We start from the raw sequence: 26,061 nt of genomic DNA, 5'->3' as shown, positions 1-26,061 counted from the left end.
GATTTCAACCAACTTAGGTTCAAATGAAAGGTCTCATACCGTCACGTAAAGAGGCGAAGCAAAACGCGTAAAAAAAAATTCTAAACTGGCCTCGAAACTATTTCAATCGGTCAATAGACAACCAAACAAACCGATTTCGTCTATGCTGGTTCTAGGTTTCCGATTCCGGAAACTTCGAAAATAAGACGACAAATAATTTTTAAACTAGCCTCAAAACTGTTTCAATCGGTAGTCATTGTCAGTAGACGGCTGTTTTTCACGAATCAAAATAAATATTTTGAAGAATACCACACATTTATATATGAGAATGTGAGAGGTTTGATTTGTTCAGTGGATGTTTAATTTATATTAATCATCATTACCTTTGAATTTCATAGTAAGATTCACGCAAGAATGCGGGTGTTGATGTCGACGAAGAATCAAACTTAGATCATCTCAGTCACTAGAGGCATAGATTGTTGTTGTTTTTACAGAGCGACAAGAGTCCATTTTAGGAATTTTAGAAGGATTTTGTTCTGTTTCGCCAACATTCAATTTTGAAAGCATATAGTATATGTTGTTAGATGGAATCGGGAGGAGAATTGTTTCTTGTTCATTTTTTACCTTAGGTATACTTGTTTTAGACTACACAGATAAAAATATTTTGTGAATTTACATTTATTTTCATGCACATATTTGGAGCAGGCAACGGAATGGAAAGTTACATTACAAAACTAAGCGGTTTGTAAATAAACAGTCTTGTTCGATGAAAAACTAAACAAATCTTGATGTAATATTACATCAATCATGGTTTCAAATCAGATTTTCGTTCCAACCGATGGCTATTTCATAGTACTATCGATTTAAATGTCGTGTAAGTTTCATCTTTTCTTTCTGCGTATACTAGGCTAATATAGTATTGGAACACACTAGAGATGGGCAATCAGTTCAACGATTTATTTCTCCTCGAAGATTGAGTGAATTCTAGTTCTTTATTTAAGAATGATAGTTTTCTATATAGAAATGAAAAAAAAATCGAATTCTTAGAGGATGTATACAAGTTAGTTGCGTTTTTCGGAATGTTTTCTGGTATGAGGAATCTGCTAGAAGTTACACACATTCGTGACCTTTGATAACGTATAAAAAGAGAATGATCGTTGGTGGAAATACATGCAAAAAGTACTCACTATTATTGAATCTGTAATCTGTAGCTCTCATATTATTTTCGAAGAAACATGCAAAGTTTCAGAAGAACGAAACCAAAAAGGTTAAAACCGGGATAAAATAAATGATGATTAAAAAAGAAGAACGAAAGAACGGTTCAATAGAACTAATTCTTTCGGTAGAACTATTAGGTTTTGAGCGATTCTTTGTAATGAACGGTTTTACCCATCTCTAGAATACAGTCCTAGTTTGAATCCTAAGAGCCCTAAGAACTACTAATTTTGCAGAAAGCCTTAACAAGACTATGTTTCTTGTCTCGATTTCTTCGCGTTTCGCCTTCGGCTCATCAGTGCTTAAAGCAGCTCAAATTGAACCGCCATCTCCGCCTAACAGTGCAATTTGAACCGCTAAGCCGAAGGTGAAACGCGAAGAAATCGAAACTATGAGGTGTACAACTTTGTTTTTGCCGTTTATTTTTTTCAAAATTTAAAGCTTTATTGCGAAAAAGTGCTTACAGATGTATTATTCAAAGTATTGTCCGTCGCTAGCGATCACCTTCTCCTATCTTTCCGGCAATTTTCGGATCCCGGTTCGAAAAAAGGAGTCCTCATTTGACGCTATCCATGAAGCAATCCATTTTTGCAACTCTTCGAATGATTGAAAATGTTGATCTGCCAAGCCGTGTGCCATCGAACGGAATAGGTGGAAGTCAGAAGGGGCCACATCTGGGGAATACGGCGGTAGGGGAAAGACTACCCATTTCAGCGTTTCCAGGTACTTTTTGACCACGTTGGAGGATGACATTGCCATGTCGCTCTTGATACTGTGGCCGCTTTTCTTTTAGCGTGCGACTAAGGCGCATCAGTTGAGTTCGGTAGCGATCTTCTGTGATGGTTTCACCCGGTTTTAAGAGCTCGTAGTAAATTGTTATTCATCTTTGAAGGTTTTTCCTCTCCCACCATTATGTTTGCCTTCGACATCGAAATCACCATTTTTGAAACGTTGAAACCACTCCCGACACGTTCTTTATTTAGAGTAGCATCACCGTAAGTTTCTGAAAGCATTCGATGCACTTCAGTTGCATTTTTTTTTCGAATTGTAACAGAAAAGTAAAATTTCCCGCGAATAGCGGGAATTGGGCACATAAACAGACATTTTGGAGCGTGAATAATTCGAAAACAAGAACAACTGTCACTGAAACGGCGATGACAATTCGTTAGGCACTGTACACACTCACCTTAAAGGCATTATCATCTATGTATTTTAACCAGCCTCAGCCGGTACAGCCACCTATCGGAAAACGGCGGAAGCAAAATTGTACACCTGATAATTATAAGACTTTAAATTTAATTCTTAAAATGCGAGAATGTTAATTCTGTATTCCTTCTTGAAATGCAAGACTTATCACTTTTATTATATCCGCTAGCCAGCTATGTTTCTTGTCTCGATTTCTTTGCGTTTCGCCTTCGGTTCATCAGTGCTTAAAGCAGTTCAAATTGAACCGCCATCTCCGCCTAATAGTTCAATTTGAACCGCTAAACCGAAGGCAATTTGAACGACTTCTTCCCATTGTTGTGTGCACTTGGCATAATGAATATTTCCTATTTCTAAATCGAGATACCCAAAAAATACTTTATTTCTCAACTCTCGATGTTCTTTTGGGTGTGGGATTTCTAGAAATATTCCAAAAAAATACTGATCATAGACGATTTGAGCCTGTTCTAAAATCCGGGAATTTTTCATCTCGCGCACCGGGAAAACCGGGAAATTAAAATCGGCAATTCACTTGCCACCCTGCGAGAAAGGTATCATTACACACTAGGTTGATAAAAAAAGCTTTTCAAGTATCGATAGGCCTTTTCCTTAATATATTCGAATATACAAATTAACCTTTTGTTTTACTTATTTATATTAAACTTATGCTAATTTTAATACCATGATTTTTTTTTAACTTTTTCCTACCAAATTCTGTGTCGAAATACGAAATTATCGATATAATATTGGATATGGTTTTCTTCGAATTCACAAGTGTTTAGCTTCAGCAAAAAATACTGGTCCAACTGCTGTAAATCAGTGTCCGAATGATGATATGTGCTGTGACTTGCGTAAAATCCTTACTCTAAACTGCTGCTGCGGCGTGATCATGTGATAACGAAGCAGGAAGGCCTCTGCATCTCTTTAGTGTGTATATTTTTAAAACGGTTTGGGGTTGCTTACGTTGACAAGTGTAGATCACATGGAAATTCCGAAGAAAAAAAATGCTTTTCACCAGTTAAGTAGGATAGATAGCGACAACAGCAAGGCCGCATATAATGTTTCCTATCATCGCCAACTGACGCAAATATAATGCTTTCTATTTTGACACTCTTATTCCCGATTGTGCAGTTTGCCATTAGTTCTACGCCGAACTGTTGATATCGGGATACTGCGTCACCCGGTGATCATGTGCTTTCGAATGCGTTTCCTAATAATCACTCGCAATAGGCAGACAATCCTACACAGAAGACGGGACCGATCCTACCTAGGTATGATATGATGGGACGACGTGCGGCTGCACACACCAAGTTGCTACCATTGGGAAGATTTGAAACCACTCATCCAATTCCAAACAGGGTAGGAGTGTAAGTGTCTCCCACCATAAATAGCATAGCAAGTTCCTGTCTGTCTCTCTCACTCTTTCTCTCACACACGTCGCACCGGCCCCACCTGTGACGAATGTCAGGCAGCAACACAATCGGGCCACAACAGGAAAATGCCAATCGACTTAGAAGAGAGTTTTTCTCTTGGGCGCTCTTCTTGTTTCCTTTTGTCTTGTTACTTACTGGCTTGTTAGTTTAGCCAGATACCGATACGTTTCTTGACTGTGCAAATGTCCTAGACCCCGTCTCCCGCGTGCGTATTTAGTTGTTTTATTGCTTTTTTTTCTGCTAATTCCCATTCCCGTACGCTAATGCCGTTGTCGTCACGATAGGCCAGGCGGTGGACCGGGCAGGGAATGATATTCGGGAGACACTCTTGTTGGTAGCGGTGGGCCGCCGCACCATACATACAACAGCATCCGCGCAACAGGCCGTCGTCGTTCTTCGGCGTCGTTGGTGCGACACGACGACTACGATCGCGATGCTACATATAAATTAATTTGTACCGTGTTGCACCAGTTCAGTTTCTGCTAAATCTTTATCGAGTTTAGAAGAAGGAGCGACTAGTCGCTACGAGGCGTGTGTGGAATTAGAAAGTCGGCTAAAATCCGTTTTCATTTTCGGAAGAAGCGTTTGACCTGTTGGGTTTAGTTTTCGCATTTATTTCCGGTGTACAGCCGTCGAGTGATCCGTGATCAATTACTACCGAGCTTTATTCTGTCGAAGCGGTCTGTGGTGCCGCTGTTTTGTTTTTCTTTGCTGGAGCTCCGGAACCATCGCATTTGAGCAAAGCCCACGTCGATCCCCGGAGGGAACGGACACATTTGGTCAAGATTTTGGTGGTTATAGTGGTCGCCGTGTTTGTGGTTTGCTGCTTAACTGTGCGCTACATAATGGGTGCCGTGAAGGTGATTTTAATAGTTTTTCATTGGTGACGGAATTTACAATTTACAAGTGACTGGAAACGAACGGATTAGTTCTGTGCGTAGTAGCTAGAGGTTTTTTCCGGCTACATTTGATTCTACCTAATGGGGGAAAGTCGAAAGTCTGAATCAATTAGTGGCGGAAGGATTACTTACTGACAAGTACTGACTATCTGTTGCGTAGAAAACGCATGACTAGTGATTAGATAACGTGAAAGTCGCATCGCAAATCATTGCAAACCTTCGTGATTCACTACAGGATTTTCACCGATTTGTGGTGTGAACATCATCAACTCCAGTGATAAGTACACAAGATGATGGTTTGATGATATGTGCACTGTTGATAAATCATTTCCAAATCAAACTTGAATTTAACCGATGTTTAAAAATTTGTCAGAATTCGTCGTCTTCTGTAATCGGAATTCATTTATATCTGATCTGCATAATAATGGACCGTGCTTTAGAATGAGTTTGAAGCTGGAATTTTCATTTACATAGATAAACCATAAGTCACCGCAACGAAACTACTGTATCGGCTGTTTGCTGCGTATTTTTTCGTTTATGGAAAATTTTGCTGTTCCTAGTTATCTTGGTTTAGTCGTAGAATCGGAATATTTAATCGGTTTGTTGTTGAAAGTTGGCCGATTCGATGGCATTCCGATTTGAATTAATTCAAATTAATTCCTTTTGGCAATCTGCAATGCGAGCTTCTGCATGCTGGCCAATTCCTTGCTATTTTTTTTCTCTTAAAAAAATATGAAATGCTATCGAAAAAATGCTTAATTTTCGAAAGTAGTAATTAAATTGATGAATTGATGTGTTCTACATTATTACTGGGATGGAAATCGACAGCGAATTTAAAATCAGAATTTTTTCTTGTGTTTACATTTTAAGAAAAAAACGAAATGGATCTCGTACTAATTGATTGATTCTTTGCCATTTTCATCGGGATTTCCGTAGCACTTCGCTGATCTTGCCAATAACTAAAACTAATTTATTTTTACTTCTCATCTTCGACTCATCCTGTCATTAGCAGTTTATGTTGACCTGCTAAAGCCACCTAACGGTTCAACACAAATCGCTAAGCAAACGTAAAGTTAATGCTATTTGCAAAACAATGTGCTTAAGTTCCAAAAGAATGAAACCTAGTGACGGTAACAATAGCAGTGTTTTTCGCTGATGAGCCGAATAAGAAACGTAAAACTAAGCAAACAATTATGTGCACTTAGCAAAAACTGGTGCCCATGTGGTACCGAAACCGCTGAATAATTATTGTGTCACTCAATTTTTTAAACATTTCACATCCAAACATCCAAAACCCTCGTTAGCGTTTCGTCTTCGTATCGTTAGTGTATAGCAGTTCGAATGAAACCACTAGTGCCGTATAGCGGTTCAACATGAACCGCTAAGCGAACTATTCACTTCAGGAATACCATTTTAATACGCGTAATATCAAAACTGATATTTTAGATAAAAAACACGAAGTGCCTTTCCAGCCTTCCACAGACAATGGACCTTTAGGGACGGGGCTGAGAAAACACTCGTTGATACATATTGAATTCGAAGCCGGTCATCTCTTTTCTATTCTTTGCTAAATACCACTTTTACGTGTATGTTCTACAAATCTTGGTTGTGGTTATCTCTGATTGTTTTAGCAGATTTCTGACGCCAACAAATTTGTATACCTGTTATAAGTTAATGAGTTTTATCGACGAGCACAGTAGGTAAACGTTCATTTCTTTGGCCAAAATGACAATCGATGTTGAATTCAGAATATATTTTTTGGTTTTGAGTTTGATAAAACATATTCCTCTTATTTTTAAATATCATATTATTTGAACCAAACGATTAACTGCTATAAATTATAAAATAAGCTGAAATTTTCATACATTTTGTTGTTGATTTCATAACCTATTTCGAGTTTGTTTCAGCACATAATTTTTATTAAAATGTTGCTATTGGATGAACTAATGGACGCAGTAGGAGTCAGAACTAAGTCTCAAAAGGGTCAATTATCAAATTGAAACTTCAATTGTCTTTATGAAATGATAAAGAAGTTTCATGTAAGAAAGGTCACGACAAGCAAGAATGTCTCGAACTGGGACATTGGATAAAGTACCTAGGGTACGCAAAGAATTTATTAGTTGAGATCTGACATCACGATACTCCACGCATGTCCAAACGACATGATCAATATCGCGATAGCCTTCGCCACAAGCACAATGATTAGTCTCGGAAAGTCCAATTCCAAAGAGATGTGCATCTAACGTGTAGTGATTGGACATGAGTCTTGGACATCACACGACTGAAATCTCTACTCACATCCAGTCCCCTGAGCCACGCCTTTGACGATATTTTAGGAATAATTGAGTGCATCCACCGACCCAGATCATCTCTATCCCAAGAAGCTTGCCAGCTGGCAAGTGTTCTTTGGCGAGACGCGCTATAGAATTCGGTCTCTCATAAATTTCACCCTCAATAGCACCACGTTTGGTTAAAATATCGGCTCTTCCATTGCCTGGAATGGAGCAATGAGCCGGGACCCAAACTATCGTGATATGATAATTATTATTCAATACGTATTCGTATTTAGGCGTTTCATGCAAAGTTATAGCGAAGCGAGAATTTAATCTTTAAGGGTTAAAATGAATTTTATTGTATACTCAGTTGCTCAGCATGATGTTAATAATAGTTCCCATCTGATCGAAATATTCCAGTATTCAAATGAATTGGGACTAGTTAGATGAATTTTAAATGAAGAATATCAAATTTTGAAAATATACGAAAATGCTGTTCCGTATTTTAAATGTTTAATTTATTTTTAGAGGACTCCAAAACCGTTCCATCTGTTTTCAAATTATGATAATTTTGCTGTCCTGACAGGTTGTCTCCGAATTCTCATCTATTCAAGCTACTGATCAAGCGAAAAGAAATACAATCAATTTCAAACGTCTTCACCGGGCGAACAATAGGAAAGAAAATGTGTTTGTGTTTGTGGAGCAGTTCAAATTATCACTTTCACGAAGTGAAGCAGTATGAAGTTTTCAGTTTTGTATGTAGTATCCAGCATGCAGTTTCCAGTTCTGTGTCTGGGTATATTTTGTTTCCTAAATTTTTACTCTCGCTTTTTTTTTCATCTAATTTTCTCGATCACCCACCCATTCGGTCAGTCACGATGTGACACTACGAGCCATGTACTTTTAGTACAGCTCAGTTTCTTAAACTGCCGTTTTCAAATCTGTCTTTCGTTGGGTGTTGGTACATGGGAGCAATCCCAGAAATGGCTCATAAGTCATTAAACTTCATATACTCTGATAGGGATGATACTTTGCACACGTCTTCAGTATGGTTGAACTTTTATTTTTCACGGATCAAGAAATCAATTTGATTCGATGTTGTTTTTTAAAAAAAGATATGATTTTGCATTCACATTCTTCACATTGTTAAATGTGAGTATAAGCATTGGAAAAAATGTTGAATGCTTTTTCAGGAATTTGGAAAATTATTTAAAAAATAAAATTCGAAAACATTGCTTCTCTGTGTTTTTCAATATTTCTATTTAACTTGTAAATAGTTATGCATCTTCGAGGTCTGCACACTTAATTTCGTTCGGTAATTCTTGCCTCTTTTGATGAGTTTTGAACAGCCGAACTACCGAATATTTCCATTCTACTAATATATCAGCACAAATGAACATTTGTTGACAGCAGTACCTCAAGGTACCGCAGTGATAAAACGTGAATTTTACCGATAAAATCACCTACCGAGATTTGAACAGCTGAGGTCGGTAATCCAATTTAAGTGTGTGGTGTTATCTCCAAAAAAATTTGTTGGTTGACTTATTGGACTTTGAGAATTTTGAAAAGTAGTTTTCCATCATGGAACACTGGAGTGTCGCTCACCGCGTTGTTATTTACTCGGAATAAGCATGAGATTAGAAAATGTCTAAACCTCTATTGAAAATCTTGATTTCAGATCAATTTTTTCTTGTGAACGATAGGAAAGAAAATGAATTTTCTCACCGATTTCCTATATTTATTGATTCGTTTTCTTTGCAAATGTTCAATTTCGCCATGGTTTTCGTAGTCTTTTTTGCTCCACCGTGAGCATACGAGGTGAAACTGCCATATGATATCTTTCAGATGTCAGCTAACTCACGCTCTTTTGATGTTCGGTTTTCAAAAACAATTTGGTTGACTTTTTTCACGATCTCCATCTTCAGTGTTAGTACGAGCACGTTTAAACTTAGTATACCACCGACGACGAATGGTTGTTTTTAAAGGATCTGAGTCCCCGTAGCACTTGCAAACCATTGCTGAGCTTGCATTTTGTTTTTTCCATTAAAAAGTAATGATAAATCAACACATAAATTTGTTTTGAATCTATTTTTTTGAGAATATTAAGACTAGCATCTCTTAAATCACTGTAACTCGTGAACCAAACATCAGAATGTCATGCAATTTTGACAAGTATCTTTAAAAGTTTATAATACGGAAATTTTTGTTGGTGACGTCATCTATCTATCAGTCCCGGGACTCATTGATCCAAGTGTTCAACCTCCTGTAGAGCGACGATATTTTCTCGTTTCAATAACATGAATTTAGAAACAACTTCCCTAGTTTAAATTGAATAAAAGCTTAGAAGTTGAATCTGATCTTGGAACTGGTCTGGTGTCGGCAGAATTGACTTATACGGCGATAGATTATTCTTGCTCAAATTTCCGAATCTCGGTATAAAACGGAATGCAGTTTGAATTCAAATTAACTTAATTGAATTAACTCCTCCTTCTACAGGGACCATGGCTGTGCTTGTCGGAGACAGCGGTGGCTGTTTTAGAGTTATATTTTTATTTGTATGGTGGCGGAATTGGAGGCTATTATTTATTCATTCGAACCAAGTACCATTTTGGCTCATTTTCGTACCTTTTTCTCGATTATATGATTCGCGACTTCCTGCTTGTTCGAAACCATGCACCGTTTGCTTCCTTATTAATCTCTGCGCGTGGGTTTTTAGAAATTTCCACGGAACCATGCCAGAAACGAGACGACAACGAATGAAACACACTTTCGCTCGATCCACCACCTACTCAAGTCGGTCGTTGGCGGTTTGATTTTTTTCCGTGGGTGACCAACAATCGAATGTTTTACAATATTCTAGACCTAGCTCAATGCGAGATGAAACACAGTTTTCTTAATTTCGTTTTTTGTTTTGTTCTGTTTTTTTTTACAGCCTGTTGAAGATGCTGCTACTGCTGCCGCTGTGACCGCTGCCCCCGCGGCAACAACCGAAGAGACAAAACCCGAAGCAGAAGTCGCTGCTGCCCCCGTGAAAGCCGTTGAGGAACCTGTCGTTGAAGCTGCTGTCGCATCACCTGCCCAAGAAACAGCCCCCGTCAGCGCAGAAACGACCCCGGCCACCGAAACTGCCCCAGCACAGAATGGTGAATCGTCGGAGAAGGAAGTTGTCGTCCCGGCCGTTGTGGCTGAAGTCGCCGCCGTCGCTGTCGCTGCCCCGGAGCCAGAGAAGGTACCCGAACCGGTGAAGGAACCGGCGCCGGTCGTTGTTGAGGAAGTGGTCGCTGAACCGGTAGCCGTTGTTGAGGTAAACAAAGCAAACGAAGAACAGAGCCAGGCGGACGTTGTGCCACCGGCGGAAACTCCCGCTGTTCAAACCGAAACCAAACCCGATACTATTGTTGTTGAGCAAGAGAAACCAGTAACCGTAGAGAGCGACAAACCGACAGTGGAGGCGGCGGCGGCGACGGAGGTTGCACCGGAAGTTGCCAAAGTCGTTGCCGTTGAGACCGCTTCTGCTGCACCGGTTGTTGCCGATCATGGTGATAGCACGCCTCCACCTCCTCTGCCCTCTAATCCTCCTCCTTCCCAGGTGATGGCATTCGTAGAGGCTTCCATGTCCCAGGGCACTAACGAGCCCGAACCAGATTCCCTCAATTCAGTCCCGGAACCAACTCCTTTGCCGGAACAGGAAGAGAAAAAACAAGACAAAGCAGAAGAACAGGTTGTTGTGGTAGAAGAACAAAAGAAGCAAGAAGAGCAGGTTAGTCCAGTTGAGCCAGTGGTTGTTGCTGATCAACAGGTTAGTGTAGCTTCCGTTGAGGAACCAGCAGTTGAAAAGATTGAAACCAAACCAGTCGAGAGTGTTCCTTCTCCAGCGGCTGTAGCGGAAACTCCTGCCGCCCCGGTTGTAGAGGAAAACATCGTACAGAAAGTCGCTGAAGTCGTGCAAGCGACTCCAGACGTAACTGAAGTAAAGGAAGTCGTAACCGAAGTAGTGGATCAAATTTTGGATAAGGCTGTCGACAAAGTGGACGCGACTGCATCGGACGCTGCAGTTCAAGAATCACCGAAAGAACAGCCAGCTACTGAGGCAGCTGTCGCGGTTACCGAACAGCCAAGCCCAGTCGAATCAGCTCCGGTTACCGAGTCTCCCAAGAAGGAGGAAGCTGTACCAGAGCCGAAAGTAGAGGCTCCCGTAGCCGCAGAACCTGTGGTAGAACCCGTTGCACCAGAACCAGCTGCCGTTGAACCAGTTGCAACCGAACCAGCCGTCGTAGAACCTGTCGCTACAGAAGTTGCCGTACCCGAACCAATTGTGGCGGAATCAGCTATTCCAGAGTCAGTCGCAGATGAACCGGCGATACCAGAACCCGTTGCGGTTGTTGAAGCGGTAGCTGCCACACCAGTGATTCCGGAACCGGCTGCTGAACCAGTCGCCGCCCCAGTTGAAGTTGCCAAAGTAGAAGAAACAGTGGAAAAGGTCGCTGAACCTGCTCCCGTGACCGAATCGATCCCAGAAGCCGATGAAGTAAGCAACACCACAGATGATCTACCGCCACCGCCACCACCAGCTGTCGATGATGAGCCAGTGCCAGATTCGCTTCCCTCACCGCTGCCAACCATCGCTGCCGCCGCTCCTGCCGGTGAAGCGACCGATGAACAGAATCTTTCCGTCGATATTTCCTCTCCACTCCCACAGAACTCGCTCGAATCGCTTCCATCACCGCCTACTCTGTCCCAAAGTGACGCCATGAGCTTACCTCCCCCGCCAGAATCCCCATCGGCCACACTGACCTCGTTGGAAGCCACCGAACAATCTCTTCCCGCTGCTCCCGCTTCCGAACTTCCCACGCCTCCAGAGTCCACACCACCAGCCACTGTCACCGAATCGAAGCCCGTTCAGGAGGAAGCTAGCCCGTTGGTGTCGGAAGAAAAGCCAGTAGTAGAGCAAAAGCAAGAGACTGTGACTGCCGTGCCCGCTGCCGAAGTGACTGAAGTAGTGATCCCAGCCGAACCGGTGGCAACTCAGGAAGTAGCACCAGCAGCAGTCGAACCATCGGCAGTCGTGGAAAAGGTGGCGGTGGTCGAAGAACCAAGCAAGAAGGAGAAACAGGTCGTTGAACAAAAGGAACAGGAAGAGACGCCGGCAGCAGCGGTACCGGAAAAGCAGCAACCAGCCGAAACGGCGGAGCTGGTGGTCAAAAAGGTGAATAACTTTTCTTAGCAAATCAACCAATCAAAATCAGTACTCTCTCAGAAATCAGTTCACAAGCCGTTTGCAAGTCTTTGTCTCACATCTGTTTGGAGTTGTGCTGTTTGTTTTTGTTTTAATTTTTAATTATTAGTGTTATTTTTGTTTTCTCTCCTCGGTAACAAAGCCATTTTCTAAACCGTTTTCATTTTGTTTCTCGTTCTGTATATTTTTGTCCCCTCCACGAAACCACCGAACGCAGGCTCAGGAACACATCGTTCTGATATTTGTTTCCTTTCACCTAATTTGTTTCGTTTCCTACCTTTGGTTGTACATTACGTTCAATGGGTTTTGACCCGGGCAGCTGTTGTTCTCTACAGTGGCTGTGTGGTGTATTTGGGTTGTCCTATTCAAAGGTGTCTGGTAATTTGTGAATTTACCGGTGGCCCCTGTTTTTGGTGTTTGTGTGTGAGTGTGTGTGTGTGTGTGGGCGGAGGGAGAGTCTTTGACATAATGCTTGCTTGAAGTGAAAAAAAAATAATAATACATAGGTTTTCTGAGTAGACGAAATGCGGAATTGTTTGATTTAGAAAATACTATAAAAAAGTGACCTGCTTAGAAGATGTAGACGGCAATGAAACATACGCAACAAACAAATAGAAGACGCTTGAACTAGACAGGAACGTTGCTTTTTCTTCTCCTAATCACCGACTGAGGAAGATTTTTAGGAACAATATTCAAGACATGCATTATTTCAAGTCTACCGGGAAACTCCCCCCGAATGTTTCTTGTATTGCTACTATTTTCCAAAACTCCTGTGGATATTTTCTCTGCTACCAAAGGGAATCATTTGCTGCACCATACAACCATGTACAACATTGTTCGAAAGGTCTTTGGAATTTTCAATTTAAATATCGCCTGCCTTTTTACTATCTTTGAGTTCAACATCTTGCATAATTATTTGCGTTGTGTATTATATTTCGAATGTTCGTATTTTGGTGTTTTGTTAATATTAAGAGCATTTTATAGTTACCGAGTAAGGAATGATATCAATCGATGCATTACATTGTTTGAGAATGTGTTTTACAGTAGTGTTAATGATTCCTTAGTTTTTCATTATGTTCGCAGTCAACTCTGTGCATCTGAAAGAGAGACCCCGTGTCCGAAACGTAATATCATCCAACAAATAGTGTCCCAAATGCCAATGTTAGTCCTAATCAATAGAAATGTACGTAGAGTGTTCGATTCATTGGATCATTCGATTGTGTAATTGTCAAAAAAACTACGTTTTGTTAGACTACTGCGCAGGTGATCCGACATAACAACATTAAACCGTTTCGGAACGTAAACGCCAATAGGATCACTAACGGAAATTTGTCCATTCCTGTGCAGAACCCGCTCGTGTTCGATTTTGTATTTGTTTTGCCGTGCGTCGCCCAAGTAGTAATGCAGAACGCTGTTCGTGATCCCGTAACCAACAACCAGTCCGGCTAAATTCCTAGTTTAACCTTTAAAATGCGCCATCCCTGTGTTTGTCTCGCCTACGATGTCCCACAGTATACTTAACAGTAATCCTAACACTTTCCTGAGTACGTCCCTAAACCAAAATTTAGAAAGAAAAATGCCAAATTATCAAAAGTAATAATAGAATGTAACCATCGATAACAATCACTAATACTAAACAATGCTTTACATATGTTGAATCGAATTCAAACAGCTGCGAATTATTCTGTGCCAACTATCCTCCTACCTTTCCACTAAACCAAAAACAAGTAGCTAGCATATAAGTAAGTGGTTGCGGCTTTGTTACTAAACTAATCCCTCTCAGTCGGCCAACAACGAAACATACACAACATTCAAACTGGCTCTTGTGTACCATATTGTGGTGCTCATTCATGTTTTGCTCTGCTATCCTAGAACCCATCCACTCGCATCCTTCCTATAGCAAACATTGTGTGTGTGTAGAGTTAAGCGCCGCCACACTCTCATCCCCGTAGTAGCGCAGCGTTCCTCGCCGCGCTGATGAATGTACATAAAATATTGCACAATCGCACACCACCACCTCACCACCGGTATTTTTTTCTCTCGTTTTTTTTCTATCTCTGTCCTCTTCGATCTCTACTTTCAACAATGAAAAAAAAAACACCGTACATATCGAAAACCGATATAAAAATCCTGCAATCCTGCTTCGATTGTCGCCGCCAAAAGCAGCAGAACGGAACCGTTGAGAATGGAACCACGGAAAATGGCACGGTCGAGAATGGACAGAATGGCGTGCATGAGACATCCGCCACCGAGAGCCTGAATGGAGACGGCGAACACAAAAAAGAGGTGAGTAGACCTTGATCGGTATCGGTCGCCCGATAATGTTGATAATAATTTTCGATGGTCAGAGTCAGTCAAACTATTCAACTAACTATTTACAGACTTTCGAAGCTGATACTTCCACTAAACATGAGGTATCAAAGAATATCTTTGCAGATATTAACTATAACAACGTATGATTGGTTATTATATCTGAAAATGATTTCTGGTATCAATGGCAAGTGACTTATAGCAAGATTGCAATGGAAAGGCTCAATAGGAGATAGAGCAATTCCAGAAACTAACAGCAGAAAAGGTGGCAACATCAGGATCAATTTTCTTCAATTTAAATGAAACTTTGTTGCACATGTTTTCAGAATGGCAAACCATCTCTCGGTTTATTTTTCAAAAGGCCATAAGAGCAAGTGAAGGTGTTTCTCTTTGTTTCCTTTCTCTTCTATTAATTACCAAGCGGTTTTTTCGTTTATCACTCAACTCTTAGTATAATATGATACCCGAAACCTACGACTTTCAAACAGAATTGTAAAATCCAAGAAATACTTTATAATCACGTCACAATAATCGAAAAAAAAGTTAACAAAGAGAAATTATTTTTTGCTCTTGTCGCCTTTTGAAAAATCAACCGAGATTTGCTTTACATTGGTTGAGATTCCACTCAAAAATGATTTTCATAAAAGGCGTTTGTATTTTTGCATGCACTTTCTACAAATCGTAAAAAAATTTTAATTGTACCGAAATGATGTCGAAAACTCTTTCAGAAATTAGAAAACCATCAGAAAAACTAAAATTAAAAAAAATATTTTTTCAACTAACTAACTAATTCAAACCTTAATTTGAAGTTCACATTTGGTGCAATGCAATGCATTTTATTAGTGTGAATTAAAAGCTGAAACAATTCATCAGTCTTTGCAAAACGTTAAATTTTTGAAACAAAATAGAATGTAATTCATGTTAACAAAGAACTCAGGTTTGTGTCGATTTGCGCCGAATAACCGACAGAGCGAATTTCGTGAAGGCGCTCCATAGTGAGACGTTTTCACGTCAAAAACCTTCTAAACATTGATAACAGTCTACATGGATATTTTTTTTTCTTAAATCCACCATGTCATTGTGCATGAGAATTATCAATAGGGGAGACCGAGGCTAAGTCGGACACTTTTGGGAAATTGGAAAAAGCATCCATTACAACTAGGTTTTTACCAGACCCTGTCAGCTTGGTGTGATACAGGGATGGTACTCGGAATGCAAAGTATCAATACCTAAGGTATCGGGATACCGAAATTTTGGGAATCGATACAAGGTATCAAAAGGCAATAAAATATCGATACCAGTTAGTATCAATTGATACTTGCACAGCAATCATTTCAAAATTAAATAAACGAATGAATTCGCGACTTTTGGTCCATGTCAAAGATTATCCGCACGCCACTTTGTGTTGGAGCCATGATCAATTCACATTTCACATTTTTTCTCAAAAATTTTCATGTCATAACCTTTATGTCGATACATTAATACTACACCAAAAGCCAATTCCTATTGCCATTACGACGGTACCGAGTACGGACTGAACGGAAGCACCAGAATCTCGCATGTATTGGTGTGACGTGGACTAACCGTCGTTGAAATTAGCTCTCGACTCTGGGACTGAATTCTGAAACTAAGTTTAAGAATTGAATTCTTAATCTAAATTGTCGAATTGATCACTGAAGCTGAGATCTGTAACTGAATTCGAGACAATTTTCAAAATCGGTTTAAGAATTTAGCTTCGAAACTGAGTTGTATAATCCAGATCCGGAATATAGTTCAGAATCTAGTCTCTGAATCTAGTAGTCTGCCACTTTTAGAATTGTAAAAGTGAGTTTTGGATCCTAATTCTAGACTACCATTCTCTAACTGAAACCTGGAAAACATTTTAGAAAAGAATTCTGGAAATAAAACTGAGTTTTAGATCTGAATTTGATCCAGATTTTCGGGTTGCAGTTCCGGAACTTATGGTTCAGAACTAAGTTTCCGAATTCTGAACTTGAATTATAAGTCTGAGTTCTGGATAGGAGTTTTGCAATTGTATTCTGGTCTGAACCTCAATTCCAAATCCAGAATTCTATTTCAAAATTCATATTCACGTCCAAAAATTTCTTTCCAAATTTTAGCTCCAAAGTCTGGGTTTAGAACCAAGATCCTGATCTATGTTCCAGATTTCGGATCCATAAACCAGGCTTAGAATAAAATTCTTAAATTTAGTTAAATTTAGGCCCTGGATTCCGGACGAGGAACTGAATATTAGATCTGGATTATGAAAATGAAAAATAAAATCTGGTCTTGGATTTTGAAACCAAATTTCAGAACTGAACTCTAGAATTGGATTCTTGACGTGGATTCCGATCTGAACTGAATGAAAAAACTACGCAGGCTAGCATAAAAAAAGCATCATTCCTTTTTCACTTACCAAATATGAAATTTTAATTTCGAGTTATTTGTGGTTATATTACTGAAAATTTGATCACAAATTGCTGATCATATCTCCGATGACGTGTAAAAAAATTATGATGATACGTTGAATAAAACACGGAAATATTCACGATAAAAACGTTATTCACGTCAAAAAATGTTCCATCGGTGACGGGTATAGCGTGATGGGTTATTCGATGCCTTTTACTCAGCCCACCTGGGTTCGATTCTCAACCCCGCACATAGGATTACAAAGTTTTTCTGACCCGAAGTGGCAAATGTCCTTAAGGTTACAGCCTCTATAATTGAAACAAAAAAAAAATATTCCGTAGTAATGGGAATTGACTTCAATCTGTTGCGATACTGTAAGTTACGAGACCTAAAGTATCGATACTAACAGTATCGCTCTGATGTAATATCGATACCAAAAAATACCCGATTCTCGAATGAAAGTATCGATACTTCAAAGTATCGACTCGGTATCGGACATCCCAAGCTTCAGTTTAGCAACGCCATCGCACGGCATCGTATTCAACATATCATGTTTATTTGTTTGTGCACGCAGTGCTGCTATCTTCGCGCGCACTAGTTTGACATTTTTCCCAACTACTTGTGTATACAAGATTCGATGCGGTCTCGCCTGAGGGCACCCTACTCGCAAAAAAGAATGTTGCCAATAATTTATTCGGGAAATGTGTGAGCTGGGTATCTTGTTAATATGATGTCTTTGTTTTTACCCAAGTTATCTATAGCTTCAACGTTCAGTTACAATTCCCAACTTGTGGTTTTGAAAAATATGCATTAGTTTCCATAAAAAGTTGCGATGAAGTGACCAACCAAAAATCCAACAGTCAGGAACCGCGGGACTAAACCGGACTATGTAGTTTCACACAAAAATAAAGAACGAATACAGTAGGGCGCAAAATCCTAAGATAACTTAATGAGCGCAAAAGAAATTGAAAACGTGTTCGAATGGATTGTCTGTTGGTTTCAGTCTTGCGTGGGCATAATCCTGCTCGCTGGAAATAAGAATTCTAAGAATTTCAAGTCGAAAATTATGTATCCGATTGAACCCCACTTTTTTTGTCAGGTTCAGTCCACCACAAATAATGCATTTTCGAGAGGCAATAACAATTTTATTTTCCACGTAATCGAAAGCACTAAAAAATCACTGGATTCAGCATGAAACAAACATTTGAAAACACTAACCAGACCGTCATTACAATGCACAAGATTAAAAAATATACCCAAAAATAAAAAAAAATAATTCAGCAATAAAAGGAAGGCTTTTTGACACGAACACGATTGACGCCAAACTGAATTGACTCAGCGTCATCCAACCAACGCATGAAGGCGCGTTTTCAATCTTAATACATGGATCGAAATAATTGCTGGTTTAGAAGATATTTAAGCTGTTCGGTTTAACCCCGTATCCGGAGTAGCCCCGGTCTCCCCTAAGAAACAATTTTCTTTGTCACCATTGAATTCCTCTCTTCACTGACACGTCATCCACTTTGACTAAGGTGTAATAATTATAATACACGAACTATATCATTGTACCCGTTTTATATTTTTTTTTCACATAGCCGAATTAAGCGTTTCTGGCGCCAGAGGCGAACCCAGAAATATTGGCCACCGCAAATTTTTCAACGATCACCTACTGTTTTATTTTTCTGTCAGGCAGCTCCCCGGCAGAGATGCCATTTATACAGATTTATCTGTATTATACAGATTTTTACATGCTCATACAGATTTAATTCAGAGTAAAGATTTTATACAGATTTCCTCAATTTAATACAGATTTATACAGATGTCACAATTAACTTAAATTAGAATTAACTTTTCTGTCTGAGCTATCTTTTAGTATTTGATTCCAGTGACGATATAAAAGTCTATCAATCGACAAATCACAAATTAATTTGAAAATCTGTGAAACCCATTTATATTATAATTTGAAACCAATTTGAACTGATATTCAATTTTTTTTCAATGACTGAGTGGAAACATATATTGGAGAAGCCAAATGAATGGAAAACTAACAGAAAAGATGATTTATTGGAAAAAGATACGCTCAGAGACAGTACTTTATTCAAGGAAGTAATGGCATCATGAAACTTTACTGTCAAACTGAGAGTTGTATGAACCGAGTTTACGTTGCATATTGGGCGTTGAAATTCCATGTAAAATTATAATGTCACCAATTTCAAACTAGATAAATATATGGAATTACAATTCAATTGTTGTGGATAAAAAAACTATGAAACTTCGCCGTTAAATATTCTTGTGAGCGCTGCAATGACTGATTGAATCTACCATCCTACAACCACAATCTATTGGAATAACATCTTTTAGCATTATTTTGTTGTAAGAATTTCATTTTATTAGTGAATACAGATTAATACAGATTTTTTATACAAAGAATACAGATTTTTTATGAAAATATATGGCATCTCTGCTCCCAAGTAACATTTTCAATTTTAGTAAGAATATATTGGATTTCATTCACGACTCTGAGACATTCTCTGAGTAAAAATAAGCGCTTTTATTTCTATGTGAATGTATAGATAGAAAAAAAAATTATAACGAATCGTCCTGAAATAAGTGTGCCTCTCACAAAAGTCTTCATGATTAATAATATTTTATTTATGATCGAATTAAAAACAAAGTGGTGAAGCTAAAATCTTGCTAAGTTATTTGCCCATAAAAAAGGTTTTATAAAAACTTCAAAAGCGACCAAAAAAATATTATATTACTCATCAAAGGAGAAAATGATCATAGCTGTCATGAAACAGGTACTTATTTTTTATACCGTTTATTTATACCCGACTTTATCCTAGTTGCGGTCGATTAAACAGGTAGTCATTGCTGAATTAATAACAAAACTTTCAGAAATTTCAGTTGAAACTCAAAGGATTCGAAGTGTTATTTGAGTATAGGTTATATGTACATAGCCTGAAACACTACAAGATATTGTTCTTTTGAGTTGTTCGAACTGTTGACGTAGGACTACACAGCTATTGTCAAAATCCCTAATAATTTCTGTTTTGAACATTCAGATAGATAGCAGTTATTTTTTTTGTGTATGTCATATTATTATTTGTATCACGGCGAAATATATTTTTTAGACAAATTCTTTCAGAATCTCGAATTTACTGAAAAGTAGCGCTAGATTTTTCTATGTTGGGGATGAAAGGTGCTGGGCCCGGATAATGCGAAAAATCGAATGCAAGCATTTTTTTTTTCAAACAGTTTGTCAAAGAGTTTTTTCGAACAGTTATATCAGTTTTTACGAAGAGTTTTTTGCAATTTTCATGAGCTGTTTCTCTAGCAGTTTCTCAGGAGCAGTTTTTTGAACAATTCATTGAAGTAATTTTTTCGCAGTTGAAGTTTTTTTGAGTTGGTTGTTCTAGAGCAGTTTTCCGAGTATTTTTCGAAAATTGTGTCGAGTAATTTGACGAGTAGTTTGTTCTAAGGAGTGTATCGAAAATAAGCTATCCACAAATTTTTATTTCAAGTTATGATAAAAAACGATATTTTATTCAAACTAAAAATTGATCATTTATTGTACGAGGTTAAACTTGAACATAATGAGAACCGGATGAAATTTAAGTTATTCCTTCACGAATTTTCGAACTTTTGATCGAACGCTCTTCATCAAGTTCCGGACAAGTGTTGCATCGCATTTTTTGGACAGTTGAGCTCAAACTTCTTTGAACTCCTGCATGTTCCCAGCTGCCTTACCAGTCTTTTAGAAGACCCTCTTCACCAGATTGCCCAGTAACGTTCGATGGGTCGAAGCTGAGGGCAATTTGGTGAATTGATATTTTTCTCAACGAAATTTATACCCTTTTCCGCAAGCCAATTGAGAATGGTTTTGGCATAGTGAGCCGACGCTTAATCCCGCCAAAACAGTGGAGGTGTACTATGCTTCTTATATAAAGGCAGCAATCTCTTCTAGAGATACTCAGATCGATAGATTTCTGCATTTATAGTTCCGGTAGTGTAAAAAATGGTTGACTTCAAACTACAGGAACATATTGCTTGCCATACCAGTACCTTTCGACCGAATTTCTCCACTTAAATCGATCTGCCCGCTTCGCCCACATCCTCCCCAACGATGACAGTAAAGTATTGTGGATCTGGAAGGGTTTTTGATGATGAATTCCAAACCGCTTCGCCAATTGTCGCATAGTAATACCCTTCTCACTTAGCCATGTGTCCAGAACCTTAATTTTCACTTCCTTTTCAATACGCGACATTTTGAAAACGCAGAATTTCAACCGCACAAACAAGTGAACAAACGAGAGCTGACAGCCAAACGCACAGCATGCTGTGATCTGAGCATGAAAAACCATCACAAATACATGCGTACAACACAAATGTATGTGGATAGCTTATTTTCGATACATTCCTTAGGAGCTTAGCAAGTTTTTTCAGCAATTTGAGTAGTGTTTTCAGTTTTTTGAGTAGTTTTTCATTCAATTTTCCGAGCCGTATTTCCATTATATTCCGCTTAGTTTTCCGAAAATATTACTAAAAATTCCGCTTAGTTTTCCGAAAATATTTCGTTTAGTTGCTAGAGCAGTTCGGTTCAGCGGCTTCTCAGTTAGCTTTCTTTCAAGTGAAAATTTTAAGCAATTTTATCAAGCAGTTTGTCAAAGAGTTTTTTCGAACAGTTATTTAATAGGCTTTTGAAAAGTTTGTTCAAGTAGTTTCTCGAGTAGTTCTTGTATCAGTTTTTAGCAATTTTTATGAGTTGTTTCTCTAGCAATTTGATATTCCGACTAGTTCCTAAAGTAGTTTATGGATTAAAAAAATTTGAATTTATTGTTGAAGTTTTGCAGCAGTTAAATTAAACTTTTTTCGAACACTTCTCTTGAGCAGTTTTGTCCAGTAATTTTCTCGAGCAATTTACTGCAATTTTTAAAAGCAGTTCTTACGAGTAATTTTTCGGGCAGTTATTTTGAGCAGATTTTCTGAACAGTTTCACTGAGTTGCTTCGTCGATAGTTTCTAGAGTAGCTTTTCGGTAAGTGCGGCGGTAAAATACCGCACGAAAAAAACCACGTATCTTCGAAAATCCGTGTTACCTCGGAAATCCGTGTAGGTTTGAAAATACGCGTAAAAAAAAAATCCGAAGAAATTTTTTATGTCGAATATCTTAGAAATGCATTAGGAAACATGTATGCTGTTCATTTGGTGTCCATACTCAAAATTAAGCATGTGGTTCGAAACAGTGGAGCACATGGATCAAGTAGGCTCAGTAATTTAAAAAAAAAAACAATTCGTTGCGCGCCCAACGATTCAATGAATGATCTAACATTCATATTTTGCTATTTGGCGGCAAGCAACTCGATACACGTGAAGCAATCGTCGAGTTTTCTAGATTTTCTCAATTTTCCCAATGCATTTTCCTTATTTATATGCCATATTATAGGGGAAGTCGTGGCGTATAACATAAAAAAGAATTGAGTAAATCCGTGCAGCCATTCTTGATTGATGCCGAAACATACATTTAGCAACTTTGTTGCATATATCTCGACGAATAGTATAAAATGTCCCAAGTGCAAATGACAGTTTCTCTTTCAATTATTACGACAAATTCCAGTAATTTCCAATAAATTCTACAGTGCATATCGAAAGTTGATGCTTTTTGTCATTATCCTATGTGAAGTGTTTGATGGAAGGATTGCTGGTTGGACCGTGATAATCGAAAGAGAAAGTAAACAAAGAGAAACTGTCATTTGCACTTGAGACTTTCTCTGATGTTCGTCTACATACATAAAGAAGATTGCATGCAAGTTACTTGTATGATAAACTAACGAAAAACGTGGCGATCGTTTTTTTTTTGACATTCGAACTCAATGTTTACTCTTTCTAATCAATACATTTTTTTTTCAGGAAAAAATTCCAGAGAAAGCAGTTCAGCTTCAGCAGCCTCCACCAGCAGCAGAAATAACAGCAGAATAAATTTATTGATTATTACTAATAATAAAATAAAATGTAATCGTAACAAATAAATACTTGAGCAGCAATGAGACAAAAAAAAACAAACAAACAAACAAAACTTCAACAGAAACAACAACAAGATAAATGCAGAACAATTACTTCGCGATAGAAAAAAAATCGGAGCAAATACATTTACAGCAATGCATCTGGCAACGCAAGCATGAAACAAACACACCACACGAAAGCATCAAATCTAAAATTTGCGACACCCGAAGCAAGTTGAAGGGAACTTTTTTACATATTTTTAAAAAAAACTTTAAAGTTACTTTATAATTAATTTTATAAAAATATTTAAAAACTCCATAAGCACTTAAAAAAAAATGAAGAATAAAAACTACTATAAAAGTACGGTTCAAAACGGTTTAAACGCTGGATGAGAAGATCGAAGGCGAGAACCATCATCACCGGAGCATCGAAAACGAGCAACCCGTATGTTGATTGCTTGAGTGAGACGGGCAGATCTTTTGTTTGTTAAGTTGTAAGGCACAGAAGAAGACACACCAAGCAGGTTTTTAAGTTTAGCGAAGCAAGGCTAGGAAACGAGGCCGATGGAAAGTAATTGGGGCTGCAAGCGAGCGCTGGCTGAGTTCATTATATATTACTACTGAATGTCCATAATTGCATTGTCCATTTTTACAGCATGGAGTAAAACGAGAGCGGATAAGAAAGATATGAATAAAAACAATAAAAAAAAAAGAAAGAATAAATTTCATTTTCCATTAGGGAGAACAAAAATCTTGGGATATTATTACGAGAAGTAGGTGACCACGGTGCGAGCGTAGCAGTCACTAGACGAGAACAGATCAAGTTTGAAGCAAACTTTATCCACCGTCTAGCCGTTTGCCACGCATCGCACTGTACATAGGACGCAACCTTATAAATGTAAAAGGATTACTATTTATAGTTTAATTGATAATTGATAAATTATCCTATGAAGATAAAATTTTTTCGAAGAAAAATGTAAACATAAATGTAAGTTCTTTTCTTTTATCTTTGTTGTAAATTCTATTTCAAAGAAAGGAAGATTGAATAAAGAGACAACAAACATTTTTTGCTGGTAGAAAAGAAATTTTTCACGATTCTCGCCGTATACAATTCAAAGTACATCCATATTTAACCCAAAAATTCATCTAGTACATGTCTTAAAACAAACACACACATTCACGAGCAAATAACTGTAGCGTAAAGAAAACAAACAAAAAAAATACCCATAATAGCAGATACATTTGAACTTCCCGGTCCCGATGCGCAGTGCACTCGAGAGACGTTCAGTCGTTTTACAAAAAAAAAAAAAAATAGTGAGAAGCAAAAAGAGAACAGATCCCGTTTTGGAACCGCAAAGGTTTTCAGCAAATTTGTACTGTCTTTACAGCTCCTTCATAGCATTATTAGATATACAGTTTTGAGGGGACTGAAACAACTTTTCTACGTCGCATTTTACTCGGACGCATGTTAATCAATCTAACATAGAAAGAAAAACAACATCCCACGAAAATTTGCAACTCACAGACTGCCCGAGAATTGTCGAAAATTTTACACGCATTAGCTACGAAGAATACCTCCGTTTCGGGATCAACAAAGAAAAGAAAAAAAAACAGCTGACCAGGAAAAGTTCACCGAACACACCACGCAGTACTGTCAATTTTAAACGCGTAAAACAAATATAAAATTGTATTGATTATTCGGTTGTATAGTTAAAGTACACTAAATATTGAACGAATGTATTTCAAAAATGCAGTGTGTGTGAAACAAAACCAGGGACGATGTGGGAGGTATCTTTTAAAATAAACAAACAAAAACAAAAAAGCATTACGCCACCAGCTGGCACCCAAGCAGAAAATGAAACACGAAATTTAGAGACCGACGTATCGGCAAGTTACGAAGCATGTACTACATAGAATCCATCGTTCAAAATCGCAAGAATCAAAATAAACGAAATAAAGTGGAAGACATTAGAAAAATTAAACGATTGTTTTATTCTATTTTCATTTCAAAATTTTCATTGTAACCCGCTTACAGGATTGTCATCTGCACAAATCTCCTCTTGCCTGACATACATAAATAATGCCGGGCTACGGTTTAACCGATGACTCCTATAGGTTTACAACATTCTTTCGTTGATTTTTCGGAATAGACGAATTTCGCGCCAACTCGAACAAATGTTGGCAGTACTCTTTCAAATTTCAATGAAACATTTTTAACAAGTAGATTTTCACCCCGATTCTGCAATCCGACGGATTTGTAATACGAACGAATCTACACTTTCGTTCGAGTTCGAATGTTGCATTCTTTATTTCGTTCGACTTGTATGATTCGATCGACTCTAACCGTCAAACGTTGAACCAAACGAGCAAAGTAAATAAATATTGTTACTGAGAATTTCAAGAGGAGTATTGTTATCAATGCTTAAAAATAACCAAGAAATTTAATTAATGATATGTGAAATAAATGATTTTGTTCAATAAAGGTCAAATTCATTTGAATTTAATGTTTTGATAATCAAGAAGCATTGATCAAGGTGCGTGTATACTGAACCAAAACGTGGTTAAAATTATTTCTATGATGATAAACTTCAAATAGGATTGATTTTTGATACTGGTCACAACTGGAGAGTTTTCCAAACGTATACTTAACTTTGCTTTGAAATCTTCGATATCGATACGAAATCAGCTTAGTATACACGATTAACATTTTACCCGAAGAATAATTCCGATTGGAACATACCACCATTTCTTCTGTGACAAAACACTCACATTACTTCACTTCACTTCACAGTAAATGGAACTTTAAAGTCCATCGTATAAACACTAACCTCTCGTGGTTGTTTTCTGCAACTCTTCAATTCGGAACACATTCGTAAACATGTAGCTCCTGGAACCAACATTTTTTTCCTTCTTCGGAAGCAATTCATGAATCAGGTTCATAATCGAAGAGCAGCCTAAAATTTTCTGTTATTTCACCGGAAAGAAGTTTACAAAATTTCACCCATTTATTTCTTAAGTTTTTCACCCCTATTCTGTACGTCGATCGATTCGAAATATTCCGATTGAATGTACAATTTACATCCTGCATTCCGTTCGAGTTGGG

General features: G+C 38.2%; 1 protein-coding gene across 7 annotated transcripts in view; it reads left to right on the top strand.

Moving 5' to 3' along the window:
• Positions 1–24,940, top strand: part of LOC131430606 (calphotin-like) — a 287,389-nt gene extending 262,449 nt beyond the window's left edge. For 5 of the 7 annotated variants that reach the window (XM_058595706.1, XM_058595708.1, XM_058595702.1 and 2 more), the window contains 3 exons: positions 9,935–12,208; positions 14,402–14,524; positions 22,867–24,940. In XM_058595706.1, coding sequence (XP_058451689.1) covers positions 9,935–12,208; positions 14,402–14,524; positions 22,867–22,935 — 2,466 coding nt within the window. In that variant the 3' untranslated portion in view covers positions 22,936–24,940. Of the gene's footprint in view, positions 1–4,301; positions 4,691–9,934; positions 12,209–14,401; positions 14,525–22,866 lie in introns of those variants that run through there. The other 2 variants (XM_058595709.1, XM_058595707.1) reach the window with 2 other exon arrangements.
• The last annotated feature ends 1,121 nt before the right edge of the window (positions 24,941–26,061 follow it).

This window comes from Malaya genurostris, chromosome 2, assembly GCF_030247185.1.
Source record: "Malaya genurostris strain Urasoe2022 chromosome 2, Malgen_1.1, whole genome shotgun sequence".
In the NCBI taxonomy this organism is placed as follows: Eukaryota; Metazoa; Arthropoda; class Insecta; order Diptera; family Culicidae; genus Malaya; species Malaya genurostris.
Note: the sequence above shows the minus strand (reverse complement) of the source record. Positions and strands in the feature narration are given on the sequence as shown.